Source organism: Rattus norvegicus, chromosome 2, assembly GCF_021556685.1.
Source record: "Rattus norvegicus strain SHRSP/BbbUtx chromosome 2, alternate assembly SHRSP_T2T, whole genome shotgun sequence".
Taxonomy (NCBI): Eukaryota; Metazoa; Chordata; class Mammalia; order Rodentia; family Muridae; genus Rattus; species Rattus norvegicus.
In genome coordinates this window covers 150,314,412-150,330,788 of record NC_141535.1, presented here as the reverse complement: position 1 = coordinate 150,330,788, position 16,377 = coordinate 150,314,412, and the positions used below count along the sequence as shown (strand labels likewise).

The 16,377-nt window shown below is 35.0% G+C and overlaps 1 protein-coding gene across 1 annotated transcript in view; it reads right to left on the bottom strand.

Moving 5' to 3' along the window:
• Positions 1 to 11,904, bottom strand: part of LOC148006696 (uncharacterized) — a 98,689-nt gene extending 86,785 nt beyond the window's left edge. The window contains 5 exon segments of the mRNA XM_087640966.1: positions 4,706 to 4,787; positions 5,370 to 5,411; positions 6,762 to 6,911; positions 9,788 to 9,961; positions 11,801 to 11,904. Of these exon segments, the coding sequence (XP_087497092.1) occupies positions 4,706 to 4,787; positions 5,370 to 5,411; positions 6,762 to 6,911; positions 9,788 to 9,927 (414 nt within the window). The 5' untranslated portion in view covers positions 9,928 to 9,961; positions 11,801 to 11,904.
• Between the last annotated feature and the right edge of the window lie 4,473 nt (positions 11,905 to 16,377).

Genomic DNA, 16,377 nt, shown 5'->3' with positions numbered 1-16,377 from the left:
AACAATAAGAGGACTTCAGGGGGAATCACTATCCCTGAACTCAAGCAGTATTACAGAGCAATAGTGATAAAAACTGCATGGTATTGGTACAGAGACAGACAGATAGACCAATGGAATAGAATTGAAGACCCAGAAATGAACCCACACACCTATGGTCACTTGATTTTTGACAAAGGAGCCAAAACCATCCAATGGAAAAAAGATAGCATTTTCAGCAAATGGTGCTGGTTCAACTGGAGGGCAACATGTAGAAGAATGCAGATCGATCCATCCTTATCACCCTGTACAAAGCTTCAGTCCAAGTGGATCAAGGACCTCCACATCAAACCAGACACACTCAAACTAATAGAAGAAAAACTAGGGAAGCATCTGGAACACATGGGCACTGGAAAAAATTTCCTGAACAAAACACCAATGGCTTATGCTCTAAGATCAAGAATCGACAAATGGGATCTCATAAAACTGCAAAGCTTCTGTAAGGCAAAGGACACTGTGGTTAGGACAAAACGGCAACCAACAGATTGGGAAAAGATCTTTACCAATCCTACAACAGATAGAGGCCTTATTTCCAAAATATACAAAGAACTCAAGAAGTTAGACCGCAGGGAAACAAATAACCCTATTAAAAAATGGGGTTCAGAGCTAAACAAAGAATTCACAGCTGAGGAATGCCGAATGGCTGAGAAACACCTAAAGAAATGTTCAACATCTTTAGTCATAAGGGAAATGCAAATCAAAACAACCCTGAGATTTCACCTCACACCAGTGCGATTGGCTAAGATCAAAAACTCAGGTGACAGCAGATGCTGGCGAGGATGTGGAGAAAGAGGAACACTCCTCCATTGTTGGTGGGATTGCAGACTGGTAAAACCATTCTGGAAATCAGTCTGGAGGTTCCTCAGAAAATTGGACATTGAACTGCCTGAGGATCCAGCTATACCTCTCTTGGGCATATACCCAGAAGATGCCTCAACATATAAAAGAGACACGTGCTCCACTATGTTCATTGCAGCCTTATTTATAATAGCCAGAAAATGGAAAGAACCCAGATGCCCTTCAACAGAGGAATGGATACAGAAAATGTGGTACATCTACACAAGGGAATATTACTCAGCTATCAAAAACAACGAGTTTATGAAATTCGTAGGCAAATGGTTGGAACTGGAAAATATCATCCTGAGTGAGCTAACCCAATCACAGAAAGACATACATGGTATGCACTCATTGATAAGTGGCTATTAGCCCAAATGCTTGAATTACCCTAGATCCCTAGAACAAACGAAACTCAAGACGGATGATCAAAATGTGAATGCTTCACTCCTTCTTTAAATGAGGAAAAAGAATACCCTTGGCAGGTAAGGGAGAGGCAAAGATTAAAACAGAGACTGAAGGAACACCCATTCAGAGCCTGCCCCACATGTGGCCCATACATATACAGCCACCCAATTAGACAAGATGGATGAAGCAAAGAAGTGCAGACCGACAGGAGCCGGATGTAGATCGCTCCTGAGAGACACAGCCAGAATACAGCAAATATAGAGGCGAATGCCAGCAGCAAACCACTGAACTGAGAATAGGTCCCCTATTGAAGGAATCAGAGAAAGAACTGGAAGAGCTTGAAGGGGCTCGAGACCCCAAAAGTACAACAATGCCAAGCAACCAGAGCTTCCAGGGACTAAGCCACTACCTAAAGACTATACATGGACTGACCCTGGACTCTGACCCCATAGGTAGCAATGAATATCCTAGTAAGAGCACCAGTGGAAGGGGAAGCCCTGGGTCCTGCTAAGACTGAACCCCCAGTGAACTAGTCTATGGGGGGAGGGCGGCAATGGGGGGAGGGTTGGGAGGGGAACACCCATAAGGAAGGGGAGGGGGGAGGGGGATGTTTGCCCGGAAACCGGGAAAGGGAATAACACTCGAAATGTATATAAGAAATACTCAAGTTAATAAAAAAAAAAAAAAAGGTAAAGAATTCCACACATGCCATAGGGTAACTATTTTTATAGGACTTTAATTCACATTATGGTAAAAAATTTTGTTTTCAGACCATTAGAAACATATCAATGTTTAATAATGATTGAAAAGATGTGTACATTTCTTCCTGATGGTGATTTTGTTTACAAAACAGACTTCAAGACAAAGAAACTTTTCAATATAATATTTTTAAAATTAACATTTTAAAAGCGTGAATATGAAAATACAATGGGAAGTTTTATAATACATGTTTAAATAATTCTTGACTCATGATGAACCACAAAAATGTGAGGCATTCTTATATCATCAACCTTACAATAGTTCAAATGTTTCTTCTCTGAGGAATAAAATGTTTTAATTGTTCAAAAATAAATAAAAATATAGCTAATTTAATACATTTGACTATACATTCAGTTAGAAATAATAACTGTAAATATTGAAATTGCATATTAATAGAATAAATGTTCAAGAATTTGGTGATACTATTATTAACAAGGTATGAAATTCAAAACACATTACTTAAAGTCATGTAGGCATGTAGTAAAATACTGTCCCCCATTCCTGGCATATGCATTGACTCAGGAGGACAATGCAGTTCTTTTCTAAACAATACTAAGCCCTAAAGAAAATATTTTATACATTGATAATCATTGCACTCAAGAGAAGATAAGAACACGATTGGGGAAAAATTGGAGGATATCATGATATTGTGCAGGTGATTTGGCATTTCTATACTTATATGAAATTACCTAATAAAGATAATTCTAAAATCATCTACATCGATATACCTTAAAATATAAGCAGTGTGCGAAAGTACATTGAATATTAAGAGTAAGATAAAAGGAAAAATTTGGAGGAAATATACAAACATGAAAATAGTAAAAACATTTTCCTAATTTATCCATAGAAGATCTTTACAGGTGTATCTTAAGTATAATGAAATACATGGATAATTCAAAAAATTTCAAACTATTAAAAGAAAAGGCTGAACTATTAACAGAAAATCAAAAAAAAACAATAAGAAATTTGCATATATGTTACTATTTATAATACATATAATATAAAAATGAAGTATTATGTATTTCTAAATACTCACTAGAGAACATGGAGAAAGAAAATAATGGAGGATATTGAAGAAAGGTAGAAGAGTGTTTTGATGATTTGATAATGTCTCTTGAAGGACCAGAAGGAAATATCATAACAGGAATGCAAGCTAAAAGTAAATATTACTAATATTCTGAACTACACAAAAGGTTTTCAGTAATTATGGTAGGATAAAATATTAAAGCATAGAGTCATAGGAGAAAATTAGTAAAAATGTTCATTTCATAGGAATTGTATCTAAGTCACAGGAGTGTTGAAAGACATTAGGAATATTGTTCATGTCCTATGCTGAGCGTTTGCCACAGCTGAAGTCAACAGCAGAGGCAAGAGAACATTTCCCTATGGGTCGGTCTGCTCTTCTGCTCTTCTCTGTCCTGAGGACACAAATGGTCAGCCAACTTAGTGCTTGTTCCCTGATTTATGTCACTGAATCGAAATTTATTTTATATTATATTTAATTACTGTTTTGTATAACGTAGACCTGGTAAGAAGAAAAAATTGCTTGGTGATCTAAACTATCTTCATTGTTTTCAACTTGGTAAGTCTAGTGTAGCATCCACAGTGACGTGTTAGAACACTGGCTCTAGGTCCATTTTATACCCATTAGCATTTAGGAAAGACAGAGATAGTGATCACTAAGCCACAGTCTTTTCTGCTTTACAGTAGGAAATGTCTTCAATGCTCTACATGCTGCATAATAGTGAAATATTTCATCTGCACTAAAACCAATACTGGAAAGTAGGCAATAATTTAAGCATTAAGAAAATAGACAATTATTTAAAAGACACTTAAGTTTAACTCAGTGATAGAACTACTGAATAGTATGTGTGAAGTTGTAAGTTTTATCCTAAACACTGTACACAAAGATGAACACAGACACACGTAAACACCACACACACACACACACACACACACACACACACACACACACACACCACTGTTAAATTTATAAGGGTAATTTGTGAACAGAAGTTATGTGTAAAGATACCCTCCTGACAGGATATTCAAAGGAATATGAGAATAAAAGGCCACGCTTTTGTAGCTGATATTCAAATGCAGGTGCGAGGATGCACAGTCAGGGACATAGAGGAGGAGCACAGGATGAAGATTAGGAGCTAAAATATCACTGAGCGATTCGGTAAGGGGAGGAACTCTAAATCTTTATGATAATCTTACATAACAAGAATGGTTTACTAGTCATAAATATTTTAAAATATATAAGGAATAATGGAAACAACACAAAAGGCTATACATAAGCCATAAGGCCTCAGGAGGGGGCAGTTTAATTGTAGTAATAATACCTCATGGGAATGATTTGCTGTGGAAACTACTTTATTCAATTTTCACTGATTTAACAAAAATTATTTCCTGTTTTCAGACCACGAGTACATGAATCAGTGTTGTTTAATGTGTTATCTACATGTCACATATGAGAGTCCTATGTGTGCATGGAATACAGATACAATATCCACACACTAATGCCTACATTCTCTACCTGTCCCTCCCTCGTCACTTCCACTCTCCCCATCAATGCACTTCTTATGTCTCCATCGTCCATTACTTTACAAACTGTCTCTCTCCTAATCATGAACCTGAATATTAGTTTTCATATGTATTCACATACAGTGTCACAGTGTGCAATGTCCTCAGTGGATATCTGCAGGGATAGATATGTTTTGTTCTGCTTCTTTGCATCACGAATGGATCTGTCAAATGCAACAAAACATATAGTACAGCAAAATTAATTAGTAGCTTATTTCAAGCTAATCCCTGTTAATGGTGTTTTTCAGAATCATCTTAACTTTCAATACAAGAAAATAAGTTCAGCAAAGTTCATTATTTGACTGGTGAATTCTCAAAAATGTTTCAGAAACAACAACATGGTCAGGTAATAGTACATTGACCTAAATAATATAGCCAGTCCTGAAAATGATGTATCTGAAACAAACAGAATGGTAGAAATCTGCTTTACCTCAAATGAGGAAGCAGCCGATGGTTTGAATATGCATACTAGAGTGACATCTACTTAGGGAAACTTAAAGTTAAGACTTGAGAGTAGTGTTTACTCTAATACAAAGAATAAATAATACATGAAGAACTTGCCCAAAATTAAATAAAATAAGAAATGGAGAGGAGAATATGAAGCATTATCCATTCATCATCTAATTAACAGCTGATTTCGAGACAGACTATGAAATATATACATATATATACTTTTTTTAAACAAAACAAAAACACTACCATTCCTATATCACCAAGGAATTAAAATATGAACATAAGTAAAATACCTTTGTAGAAAGAAGTACCACCAAATGGTCTCTTCCATGGAACTGTAAAGTTGAAAAAATTAGAGTTGTGATAAATGGTAAGATTTCTAAGGTTATTATGTATAAAAATATCTTGTTTGTGGCAATTAATTATGGTATAGATGTATTTGGTAGTCTCCAAATGACTCCACTTCTTCACGACCCATCGTTTTGGAATGTAATTGCTGTCATTTGACACTTTACCATTCCTAAATATAATACTTATCATATTCTATGAGGGAGAAACACTAAGCATTAAATCACCATCTTTAGAATTTTTACCAGAGGAGTAGAAAATATTCAGAGAACAACCAAAGGTGATCTTCTCTTTTGTCAGAGTCTATGACAAATGCTTTTCCATGTAAAGAGCAAGCACATAGACCTTAGAATTCTCATAAAATGTTTGTTTATGCTATCTGAGTCAACTGTGTGATGACACTAAGAGTTTGGACAGAAAAATGAAAAGGGCTCAAATTTGGGGTGTGCATGAACTTTTCATGTAGAAAAGAAATTTGACTGTTAGTGTATGTTTGTCTAGAGCAGAAGGTAAATGATACACAATCCCTTTGATTTCCACAACTGCACTCAAGATAATATCAATATGCCATGAGCACATCTTCTCATGAAAATTAAGAATGCAAATTTGAAATTTTCCTTAACTCTGCAAAATATACCTGACTCTGACTGTCTAATGACACTAGTCCTTTTTAATTGACTATAGACAACAGTGATAATCTGCTACACGGAAATTTAAATACTTGTGTATTGCATGAGTAAGTTTTCATCATTCAATTTAATACAAATTTTAAGAAAATGTGTGTGTAGAAAGTATATGTCACATTTTAATATACTATAGTATACTATATATGTGTGCACTTTTAAAACACAGATAAAATCAGATCATTTTGGGGAGAAGAATGTCTAGGATATAGTAACACCTTGTCCTGTCAACATTTTTCTTAGAAGACAATGCACTTTGTCCTGCACCACAGCTCTTGTGGAGTCTTGATGAACATCAGAAATCAGAACAGAAATCACGTACCTACATGTACAAATGTATATGGTGAAGAGGATAGAAAATCTAGGGTCATCATAGAAGTGGGAATGTTGATTTGGCCTCCTATATGCACACAGAATAAAATTGATTCTAGTTTTGCAAACATTTTGGGATGATGAAAATCTTTGGTGAAAGAAGTTACTAGATACACACTCTTCAATGGTCACCAATAGCGATAGCCTGATTGTTGTTTTTTAATTGGGGAATTTTAGAATGAGTATACTCATTCACTGGGAAGTGAAGTACACACCATTAATTCGACCCAGAAATTCTGAAACAATCCTCTTGTGATCACCAGTCAGAAATCTAGTTCTTACCAAAAGGTGACAACAGCATTTCCCATAGGCCAATACAGGTAAATGGACTTGGAAGCAGGGCTGTTGTCTGTCCTGAATATGTCCACTTCATCACCAAGCCACAGGTAAGTCAATGGAATGACATGCTTTACTTTAAACTTCTTCTTATTCCTAAAAAGAGAATCAAATATCTCCGTTAGTTTAATTTGCATGGTAGTTGGAATTGTGGTAAGACCCAGTTCTGCCAGCCCCAGAGCAAAGGAGGACACATCCATTTCTATATCCAGGCAGAGCTTCATTTTTAGAAAGTCACCTATTTCAATATTTCTTACCTGGATTTAGTTAAGTAACAACCATTTTGCTTTGCTTTTTCTCATAATACACAAAGAAAATTATTTCAAGACTTTTATTTTTATTAATTACATGTAACAAGTTTTCTAGAATAAAATCAAAACTATTGTTTGACTTACAAAATCCATTTTCTCTTGTGCATCTCCCTGTACTAAATGAATCACTTACCTCTTTCCAGTTGCTCCTTTAGGAAACCCACAAAGTACATATCGCACAAGTAACCAAAAACACGATTCTTTCTACCAATAATTTTTCCAATTAATCAGAAGTGTGCATTCCTATCAAACATACTGGTATTTTTAGAAGTATTTTTAACAAACAATCATCTTTGAGGTATAAATTTTCTTCTTTTTTCATTCCTTTTATGGATAATTTGCTCTTGAGAATTCTCCATAAAAATACAGTGTGTTTAATGATTTTTTTCCTCAATTTTCCTTTCCATTCTATCTCCTGACAGATCTCCAATGCACATTCAAGGATTTTTTTTGGAATTTTTTAATGATGAACCTAATATAATCTGGTGTGTTTGCTGTGTAAACCCAGGTATTAAACTTTCCTTCGAATACTCGTGTTCTAATATGTGGCTACACAACTGAAGATATAAATGACTCCCTCTCTAATTCTTGGGACAGAATATCACAAGAATAAGCCATGCTCCAAATAATCCTGTATATAATCCTTTAATATTGGAAACATGTGAAGACTAATTGCACTACAAAAAAAGATTCCTCATGTATTCTGATGTTACATGCTATAGTCAAAATACACGCTATCATGTAACATATAAAATGTAACTTCAAGATATACATACCCACGTCTCAGTAATATGAGACAGTTATATCTATTATTTACATTCACCATTGAAAACATCTAAATGTATACATATATATATAAATATATATATACCTATATAAAAATCAAAATTTCCAAGAAATAGTTGAACCTAAAATTTCTCATCCCATGGTCTGTTAAGAGATAAGCTTCTTTGAAAATAGAAATCATGACAATCATTTCTTATAAGCTTGATAACCTTCTTTCTATAATATGAGTGTGAATCTAAAAATAGTTTTAATTACTATGGCAACCCGACAGAAGGGACCCTATAAACTGCCTTTAAGAAACCAACCATTGCTGTTTACTTTATTCTCACAACACAAAATGAAGTTGACTTCCTTCCAACAACTCCACTTATATGGCAAATGATCAGTTTTTTTTCACATTTCAGATAACTTGATAGATATATTTTAAAATAAAGTGTGAAGATTTTCCAGTGTGCAAAGTAGGGAGCTGTGTAGAGAATCAAGAAAGATAGACAGATTGATAGACAGCCAGTCAATTCTCTTATATTCAGCCTGCCTCAATAAGTCACTAACTACCATTTTCTTTGAAGGAGCTTACATGACTGATCATGGTTGCAAGAAAAATGTACCCAGTTGGTGTATTTATAATGTACAGAAGAACTTTCACCTGATTATTTTATTTTTCTCGCAATCTCTGAAATGGAACTTCTGGAAAATAATTCACTGATTCTCAGAAAATTACAACCCCTACCCTCCAAAATGTTATAAACTATTTCATTGATGTCTGAAAATTTTATGTACTTATGAGAACAGCACTTAAAATATTAAAGTGATAATGTCAGGAGCAACATCATACCTTCTAGAATAATAAGAAGGCTATGATCATGACCAGTGGAGATTATATATGATGTGGTCCCAGAAAACCCCTCTATGGCCATAAATTGCAATATAATCATGTACACAGCTTCATTCAATCAGCTCACTTTTCTCTAGTGTCTGCAGAATCACCAGGCAAGACTTAGTACCAGCAATTTCCTTGATTAGTGGAGGGATAGGAGTTGCTTCCTGTCTCTTCAGGCTAATGTGGAAGCTATGATGTCAGGAGACTTATATGTGTAGCCCCTTATGACCAACCATCTTGCTTCTATACTGTATTTGTAAACACCAAGAAAGAAGGCTCCTGCTTATCATGGATTTATTATTTTATTTAGAGAAATGCATCCCGTATATTTCACAAGTCTCTCATAATGAGTTGTAATACTCATAAGTTAGTTTTAAAAATGCTAGAACTGTGGCCACATGCTAGCATAACAGTCTCCTTGGTAGCTTGTTGCTAATCTTTTGCCAGATTCAAATAGAAGAGTAATACCTTAATTTATTTTTTAAATGTGCCCAAGTAATGTGTCAAAAAAATTGCAATTATGTAGGCTTACTCAACTAAGCACCAACCCTACTCAAAGAAGTGAAGGCCACTAAGGAAATTTGAGAGTAAGAGAGCACCCCACCCCTAGGAAAATCACATAGTTGCTTATTTAAAGCCAAATATACCTTCCTGAAAACACAAATACACACAGTACTATACTGACTGAGCATGCTATATTTAAATACTTAGAAACTATACATTTATATGTGTATATACATATCTATTATATATGTGTATCTTAAGTTAGCTTCCATATGAAATAATGTGCAAGAACAAGTAATAAAAAACACAAAGCCATGATTTTAAAAGAGAACAAGGAGGGATCAATGGAACGACATGGAAGAGGAAAATGAAAGAGAGCAGTGAAGTAATTATAATCTCAAAAATAAAGGCTAATTTAAATAGTTTTGTACATTAAATCCTTTCCAATGTGTGGCCTCTTATACTATGGAATGCATGATATTTATACTTACAGTTTACTGGATATAACCAAAACATCATTGAAGAGGGTGAGATATCGTTTATTTCTTTTCCAGCCTCTTCGGAGAACCGCGGCACCTTGGCAAACCACGGCTCGATTTTCTTCTCCCACATCTTCCTCAATCATTTCCATGTTAGAAAAAAATGCTCCTCATACAGAACTCCACCTAGCAGAGAAAGTATTCAGTGGATAAATTATAAGACCGGTATTCATACTCTATTTCAAAGGCTAAATGGTGTTAAAATACAGACTCAATTTTCCAAGCATGATTCTGTTGAGTTATAGACAGCTTTAAAATATAAAGGAAAATATGTCATGTATGAAGGAAACTATTGGGAACATATTGAAGAACTGGGATCTTTTCAGAAGTGGGAATCTTTTCTGAAGAGTCATGGGGATAGTTTGAAGAAGTGTAAATGGAAGGATTTTGAGAAATAGTTCTCAAACTGTAAATGCTACAACACTTTAATGTGGATCCTAAAGTTGTGGTGATATCATGCAACTAAGTTACTACACTGCTAATTTATAACCGAAAATTTGAAATTGTTTCGAATACTAATGTAGATATAGGTTATGACAGATATCAGATATGGTACTCTGAGAAAATGCCATAACTAAATCTTTGTTAGCTAACATAGTAGATGTGAAGGAATAATCATTTTATCTAGATGATTTAGTTAGGTCTCTGGGAGGGACTCAGAAGTGCCAGGCTTGGTCCAGCTCAAGATACAGTAAAGGAAGATTCCTGATGGTAACAAAAAATAGATAAAAACAAACAAAAAAAGAAGAAGAACAACAACAATAACAAAAATGAAAAAGAAAATAAGCATTCGTCAAAAATTTGTGAAATTGTCTTGTCTAACAAAGGTACATACTTCCCTTGTGGCAAAAGGGACAAATGACTCTCCATTGACTTGTTCTTATAGGATATCAATTCCCATTCTGACCTTTATTCCTGAAGGAGCTAAACATACTTTATATAAATTTAAAATCCCCATCTGGGTTTCTGTTCTTTTCCAACATCCTGTCCCCTTCCTCCTCATACTAACTCCTAATACGTGATAGAACCTCCCTCCTCTCTGTGAGTCCTTTTTCCTGACCAACCTATCTCCTTCTTTCTCTTCTGATTGTATTCCTTCTCTTTTCCTAGACTTGATCATATCAAACCTGTTTCTTTTCTCTATATCCTGAAATATTCCGGATGCCTCTGAACATTTTCCTCTCTTAACCATAATGAAATTGCTGCTTTAATAATGCAGTGGCTTCTGCTTTGGTGGTTCCTTTACTTTCCCTGCTCATTCAGTTTGGATATTTAAAATACGAAGTAACTCAAGTGACAGTAATTCATCCCAAAATATGTAATATAATATATGTATATTACATATTGCAAAGAATTTGTACAGAAATGTCCTAGCTTTCATTTTTAAAGGACTTAAGACAACCATGAATCAAAGCCTCAAACACAGAACAGCTATGGTTGCCCTCACACACATCAAGCAATTTTAAAAATAGTATTACCTCGCTTTCATGATGAACAAAATTGAAAGTACATGACCATGTCATGAAAGCTGTGCATTTCTAATCTGAGTCAATGTTAAATTTGAGATTTAGATTCCAATGAATACGAGGTGTGATGGAAAAAATAACAATTTCATGAAAACCAGAGAATTCTTAGATTGTGGGTTAGATTTACCAGTTTCTTAAAAACATTATCTGCAGTCATGGTGGGTAATGTACATGGGTTGAAAATAAAGTAATCCTCATTTCTAACTTGTACAGTTTTTGAAAATTTACCCAAATTGTTCTCCTCTGTAACTCAAATATACCCCTCTCCATGTGATAACTTTGTTTCTGTAGAAGTTTGGTGTTGACTATTGGTACAATGATTACCTTTTCAAGAAACCACTTTAGTTGAGAGTTATTTCACATGATCTGGAAGAATCAAGACAGAACACTTCCTGATACCATAAGTCTATCATGAGAATCAAATTATATAAATACACACCTTTTTAGATGAGCCTGCAATGAAGAATTTATCGAACAATGTGAATTTTTCCTTCGCCTCTCTGCCTCTAAACACCAAACTGGAGACTGCAGTGGCTAGAAAGCAACTGTAGTCTGAGGATTCTGTAGTTGTCAGGCTGAAGAACCATTGTGATGTCAATATTCTAAGGCTCATGCCATCTGGCAAAGTGACATGTGCATTCCATTTCTCTCCCTGTAGCTTTAAAAACATGGAATATGGTTGGGGATTTAGCTCAGTGGTAGAGCGCTTGCCTAGCAAGCGCAAGGCCCTGGGTTCGGTCCTCAGCTCCGAAAAAAAGAAAAGAAAAAAAAACATGGAATACACAAGTGGAACCACCAGTGTTTGTAATGAATAACATTTTCACAACTACAAGTATACATATAGATATAGACATAGCTGTATGATATAGGTGAGAGAGAAGACAGATACATGGATGGATAGATAGATAGACATCTGTATGATAAAAGGAATATTTTGAAATGCATGTGAATCCTAGAAGATTGTCAATTCTTATTTTTTTTTCAACAAAAGGCTCCTTATGAAAAAGGTAGCAAGGAGACGACATTAACACTGTGAACCTTAGACCTGAATAGACAGAAAATCACAAGGAATTTTAATTGGAATGTGCCTTACTGACAGAGAATCTGAAACCTTCACACACTTCTGTGAAGCCAGACAGCTTTGAAGGGTACAGAGGAGGACACACAATTATTAATATGCAGTAAATTTTATAGAGTGTAGCCTAGAGACAAAGAATTGTGATTGAAACAACCTGAGAGATACTCTATAAATCTCAACTCAATCTCCCATCTAAATATCCACAGCATTCCAAAACTTTCTGTCTTGTTCTACAGGATGGAAACTCTCTAAACGTTCTAGAGTATTATTCCTTATGAAGGCGAACTTTATTCTGGTCCCGCTAGTTTTAGTTTTTCTCATGATTTTCTCCCTTTTCTCATGGACAGACTTGGTCCCATACAGTTGTTTTTCTCTCTGCCCTGAGCTCTGTATATTGCACTCTGTCATCTATAATCAAAGCCTGCCCTCTATTAATATACTGACTCCTCGTTTGATGGTTTCTCTTCTGTGTCCTGCAACCCAGTTTGAATATTTAAAATATACATTTACTTAACAGAAGGAAATTTTGATCAAATCGTATATTACCTCTTTCAAGAAATGTGGAGAGACACCATTATTTTACTTAAAAAGACGTTAAGGTCCCTGAGAATTAGAGTCAAAGAGAGACAGCAGTTAATGGCAGTCCTTATATTTATTCAACAATAATGTAAATATATGGTTAAAATATTAGAAAAATTCAGTTCCTCATTAAATAAAATTGAAAGCAAATAATGAATGGAGTGTTGTACCTATTTTATCAGAATTCTGTTAAATTTTGTTGGAAACAATTTGCAGAAAATCAGAATTCTTCTTCTGTGGGTTGAGGTTACAAAAAAATCCTTTGCAATCATGGTGCATTAACAACTTGTTTGAGCATAAAATAATTCTCACTCTTAAACTGGTCAGATATTTTTGAAGGTTTGCAGGAAATTTTCTCCTGTTTATGATAATGCATCCTTCTCCTCACATGATAACTGTCTATCATTAAGGAATTGGTAGAGAACATTCCTAACATAAATAGTTTTCCAAGACTCTGGTGATTTGAATTACTTCACATAGTCTGAACAAATCAAGACAGACCACTTCCAAATAATATAAGTCAATTATGAGTATCACATTTGTTATTGAAATTACCTTTATGGTGAGATAATATGGAATGGAGAACTCTGAATCAATGTAAAATTTTATTCTCTTTTCCAGCAGACAATATTGAACTACATACAGCAGTTAGTTGACAAACTACTGAAGTCTGAGGACTCTGTAGCAGTCAGGCTGTCAGAATGTTATGGTGTATTAGAAGAGATGGAATGTTTGACAAGTGACCCATGCATTTCATTTTCTTTTCCTTCTACCCTTTAGTTTTAAAGCATATATGTGTGTGTGTGTGTGTGTGTGTGTGTGTTTGTGTGTGTGTTTATGTGTGTGTATGTATATATTTTACATATATATTCATATTTCATAAATAGAAACACTGAGATAGATATACAGATTGATAGATGGATGGGTAGATGGTAGATATCTGCATTTTGAAGGAATACTTTGAAAAACATTTTGTAATATATATTCACCCTGAAGATTCTTACTACCTAGTTCATTGAATCAATCAAAGGTCAACAAGAAACATTCAGTATTCAGATACCATGAACTCTGTGGCCCTTAATATCTAACAGAGACAAAACTCACAATTACTTTAAAGATAAATGTGCTTAAGTGAGATAAATTCAGAATGCTGAAAGTCAGACAACACTGAGATCTACAATAAAGAATAGATAATTATGAGTGTATAGTTACATTTTTATAGTAAATCCTAGAGACTCAAAGCATGGAGAATGAACCAACCTGGGAGATAATGTGTAAATGTCATAATTAAAACAGTATAAGTTATGTACATTATCCTCATAAAACAATCATGTAATCTTAGAAGGTTTATGATTTTAAAACAAAGGAATTTGAGTGATAGTGTCAAATTATGCCTTTTGCAAACTGTATTTCAACTGATGTGTGTAGTTACACAAAACAAAGGAAGATAGCACAAGTCTATCAAACTACAACTTTTTTCATGGAGATTGTCTGCTACGTAATTCTAACTGTAAGGAAATACATTGTAGTGCAAGTAATAAAAGAAATACAGAATCAAATCTATGTTCTCGAATGTCCTCTACTTTATTGAGGGTGTGTTTTTCTTCCTACCACAGGCGTCTCCCATTTTCTACTCAGATATTCTCCATTCTGCACCTTACAGCCTCGTTCATACACAGTCTTTTTCTCTTCTTTCTCTGCTCTGAACACTTCCATATGCTGCTGAACATTTTTTCTCCAAATAACATACTTTCCAGTAATAATGGAGTGATTACTATTTTCGTAGGTTTTTTTACTGTGCCCTACTCATATGATTTAAAATTTATGTGTATATTTCGTATATGAATATCACTCTGACCAAATCATGTTTTATCTTTCAAGAACTATGAACAATGACACCAAAATTTTCGTAGACACACTTTAAGATCCCTAGAAACCAAAGTGTGAAGAAGAAACAGCAGTCAGTGGTGGTAACCAAACATTTCAAAAATAACATAAAGGTACTTTATAAAATGTACCAAACTAGTTTCATGATAAAGAAAATTAGAAGTAAATGTGCATATTTTTAGCTTCATTCCTTCCTAATCAAAATCGATGTTAAAACATTGAGAGAAGTTTTAAGGAACATAATGTATATATTGGAAATAATAACACTGTTGAAAATCAGAGCGTTCATAGATTTTAGCTTGAAGCCTGACAAGTTTACAACAAAATGTTGTGGTCATCGTCATCGTCTGCAAAACAACTAGATAGTCAGGAATATAATACTTTCTTATTTCTTGGATATTGAAAATTTGCATAAAACATTGTCCTGGCAGTTCAGAGCATACCTCTACTCACGTGACAACTTTGAAGTTTAAGGAATTGGTATTGAACATTGCTACCATGAGTACTTTCCATGAACCCACTTTTGAGTTAAAAGTTAGTTCACATGATCTGGAGGAATCAAGACAAAAATGTCTTTATTTCAATAGACTACTGTGAGAATCAAATTAGTTATTATAAACATGCCTTTACACTGGAGCCAGGATTGGAGAAAGTATTACTAATTGTAAAATTATCCCTTTATTTCCTAGGACAAAAAACAAAGTGCTTTTGCAGATGGTAGACCAAATACTAAGGTACATTTTTGTCTGATTGCTCTGCTAAGACATCGAGTACTATATTTGAATAAGTAGGGAGAGAGTGAGAAGCCTTGTCTAGTCCCTGGTTTTAGTGTGATTGTTTCAACTTTCTGTCCATTTATTTTGAAGGTGCCTACTGGTTTGCTTGATATTGCCTTTGTTATGTTTAGGACATTCTGTATTGGGAGAACTGTGTTCTGATGATTCCAAGTAGCCTTGGTTTCTGTTGTTTTCAATCTTGTGCTTGCCTCTTTCCCCCTGGTTATCTCTAGTGCTACCTGCCCATTGCTGTCTGTGACTGGAGCCTGTCTCTCCTATGATCCTGGTTGTGACAGAACTCCCCAGAGTTCACCTGTTTCTGTGATTCTGTGAGTCTCGCACCCTGTGATCCTGAGGTCCTGAGATCCTGGGTGTATTAGAGCTCCTTGGAGTCAAGTATTCTCACAGTGTTGCAAGAGTAGGTGAGGATCCAGATCCCTGGGTTTACTCCAGTCAGTGGAGCAACTTGAAAGTAACCCGTTTCTCTGGCTGGGCACGGTTCTGTGTTTCTTTGAGTTCTGTGTGGTCATAGTTATGCTGTGTATTGGGAAAAATGTTATGACCTCAAATGTAATGTTGAGTTCATCAGAGCTCCAGTGGTACTGGTTGTGTGAGATCTCCTGGCGTCAAGCTTCCTTTGTGATCCTGGGATCCTGAGATCCTGTGAATTTCAGAGCCTCTGGGAGTTGGGTTTCC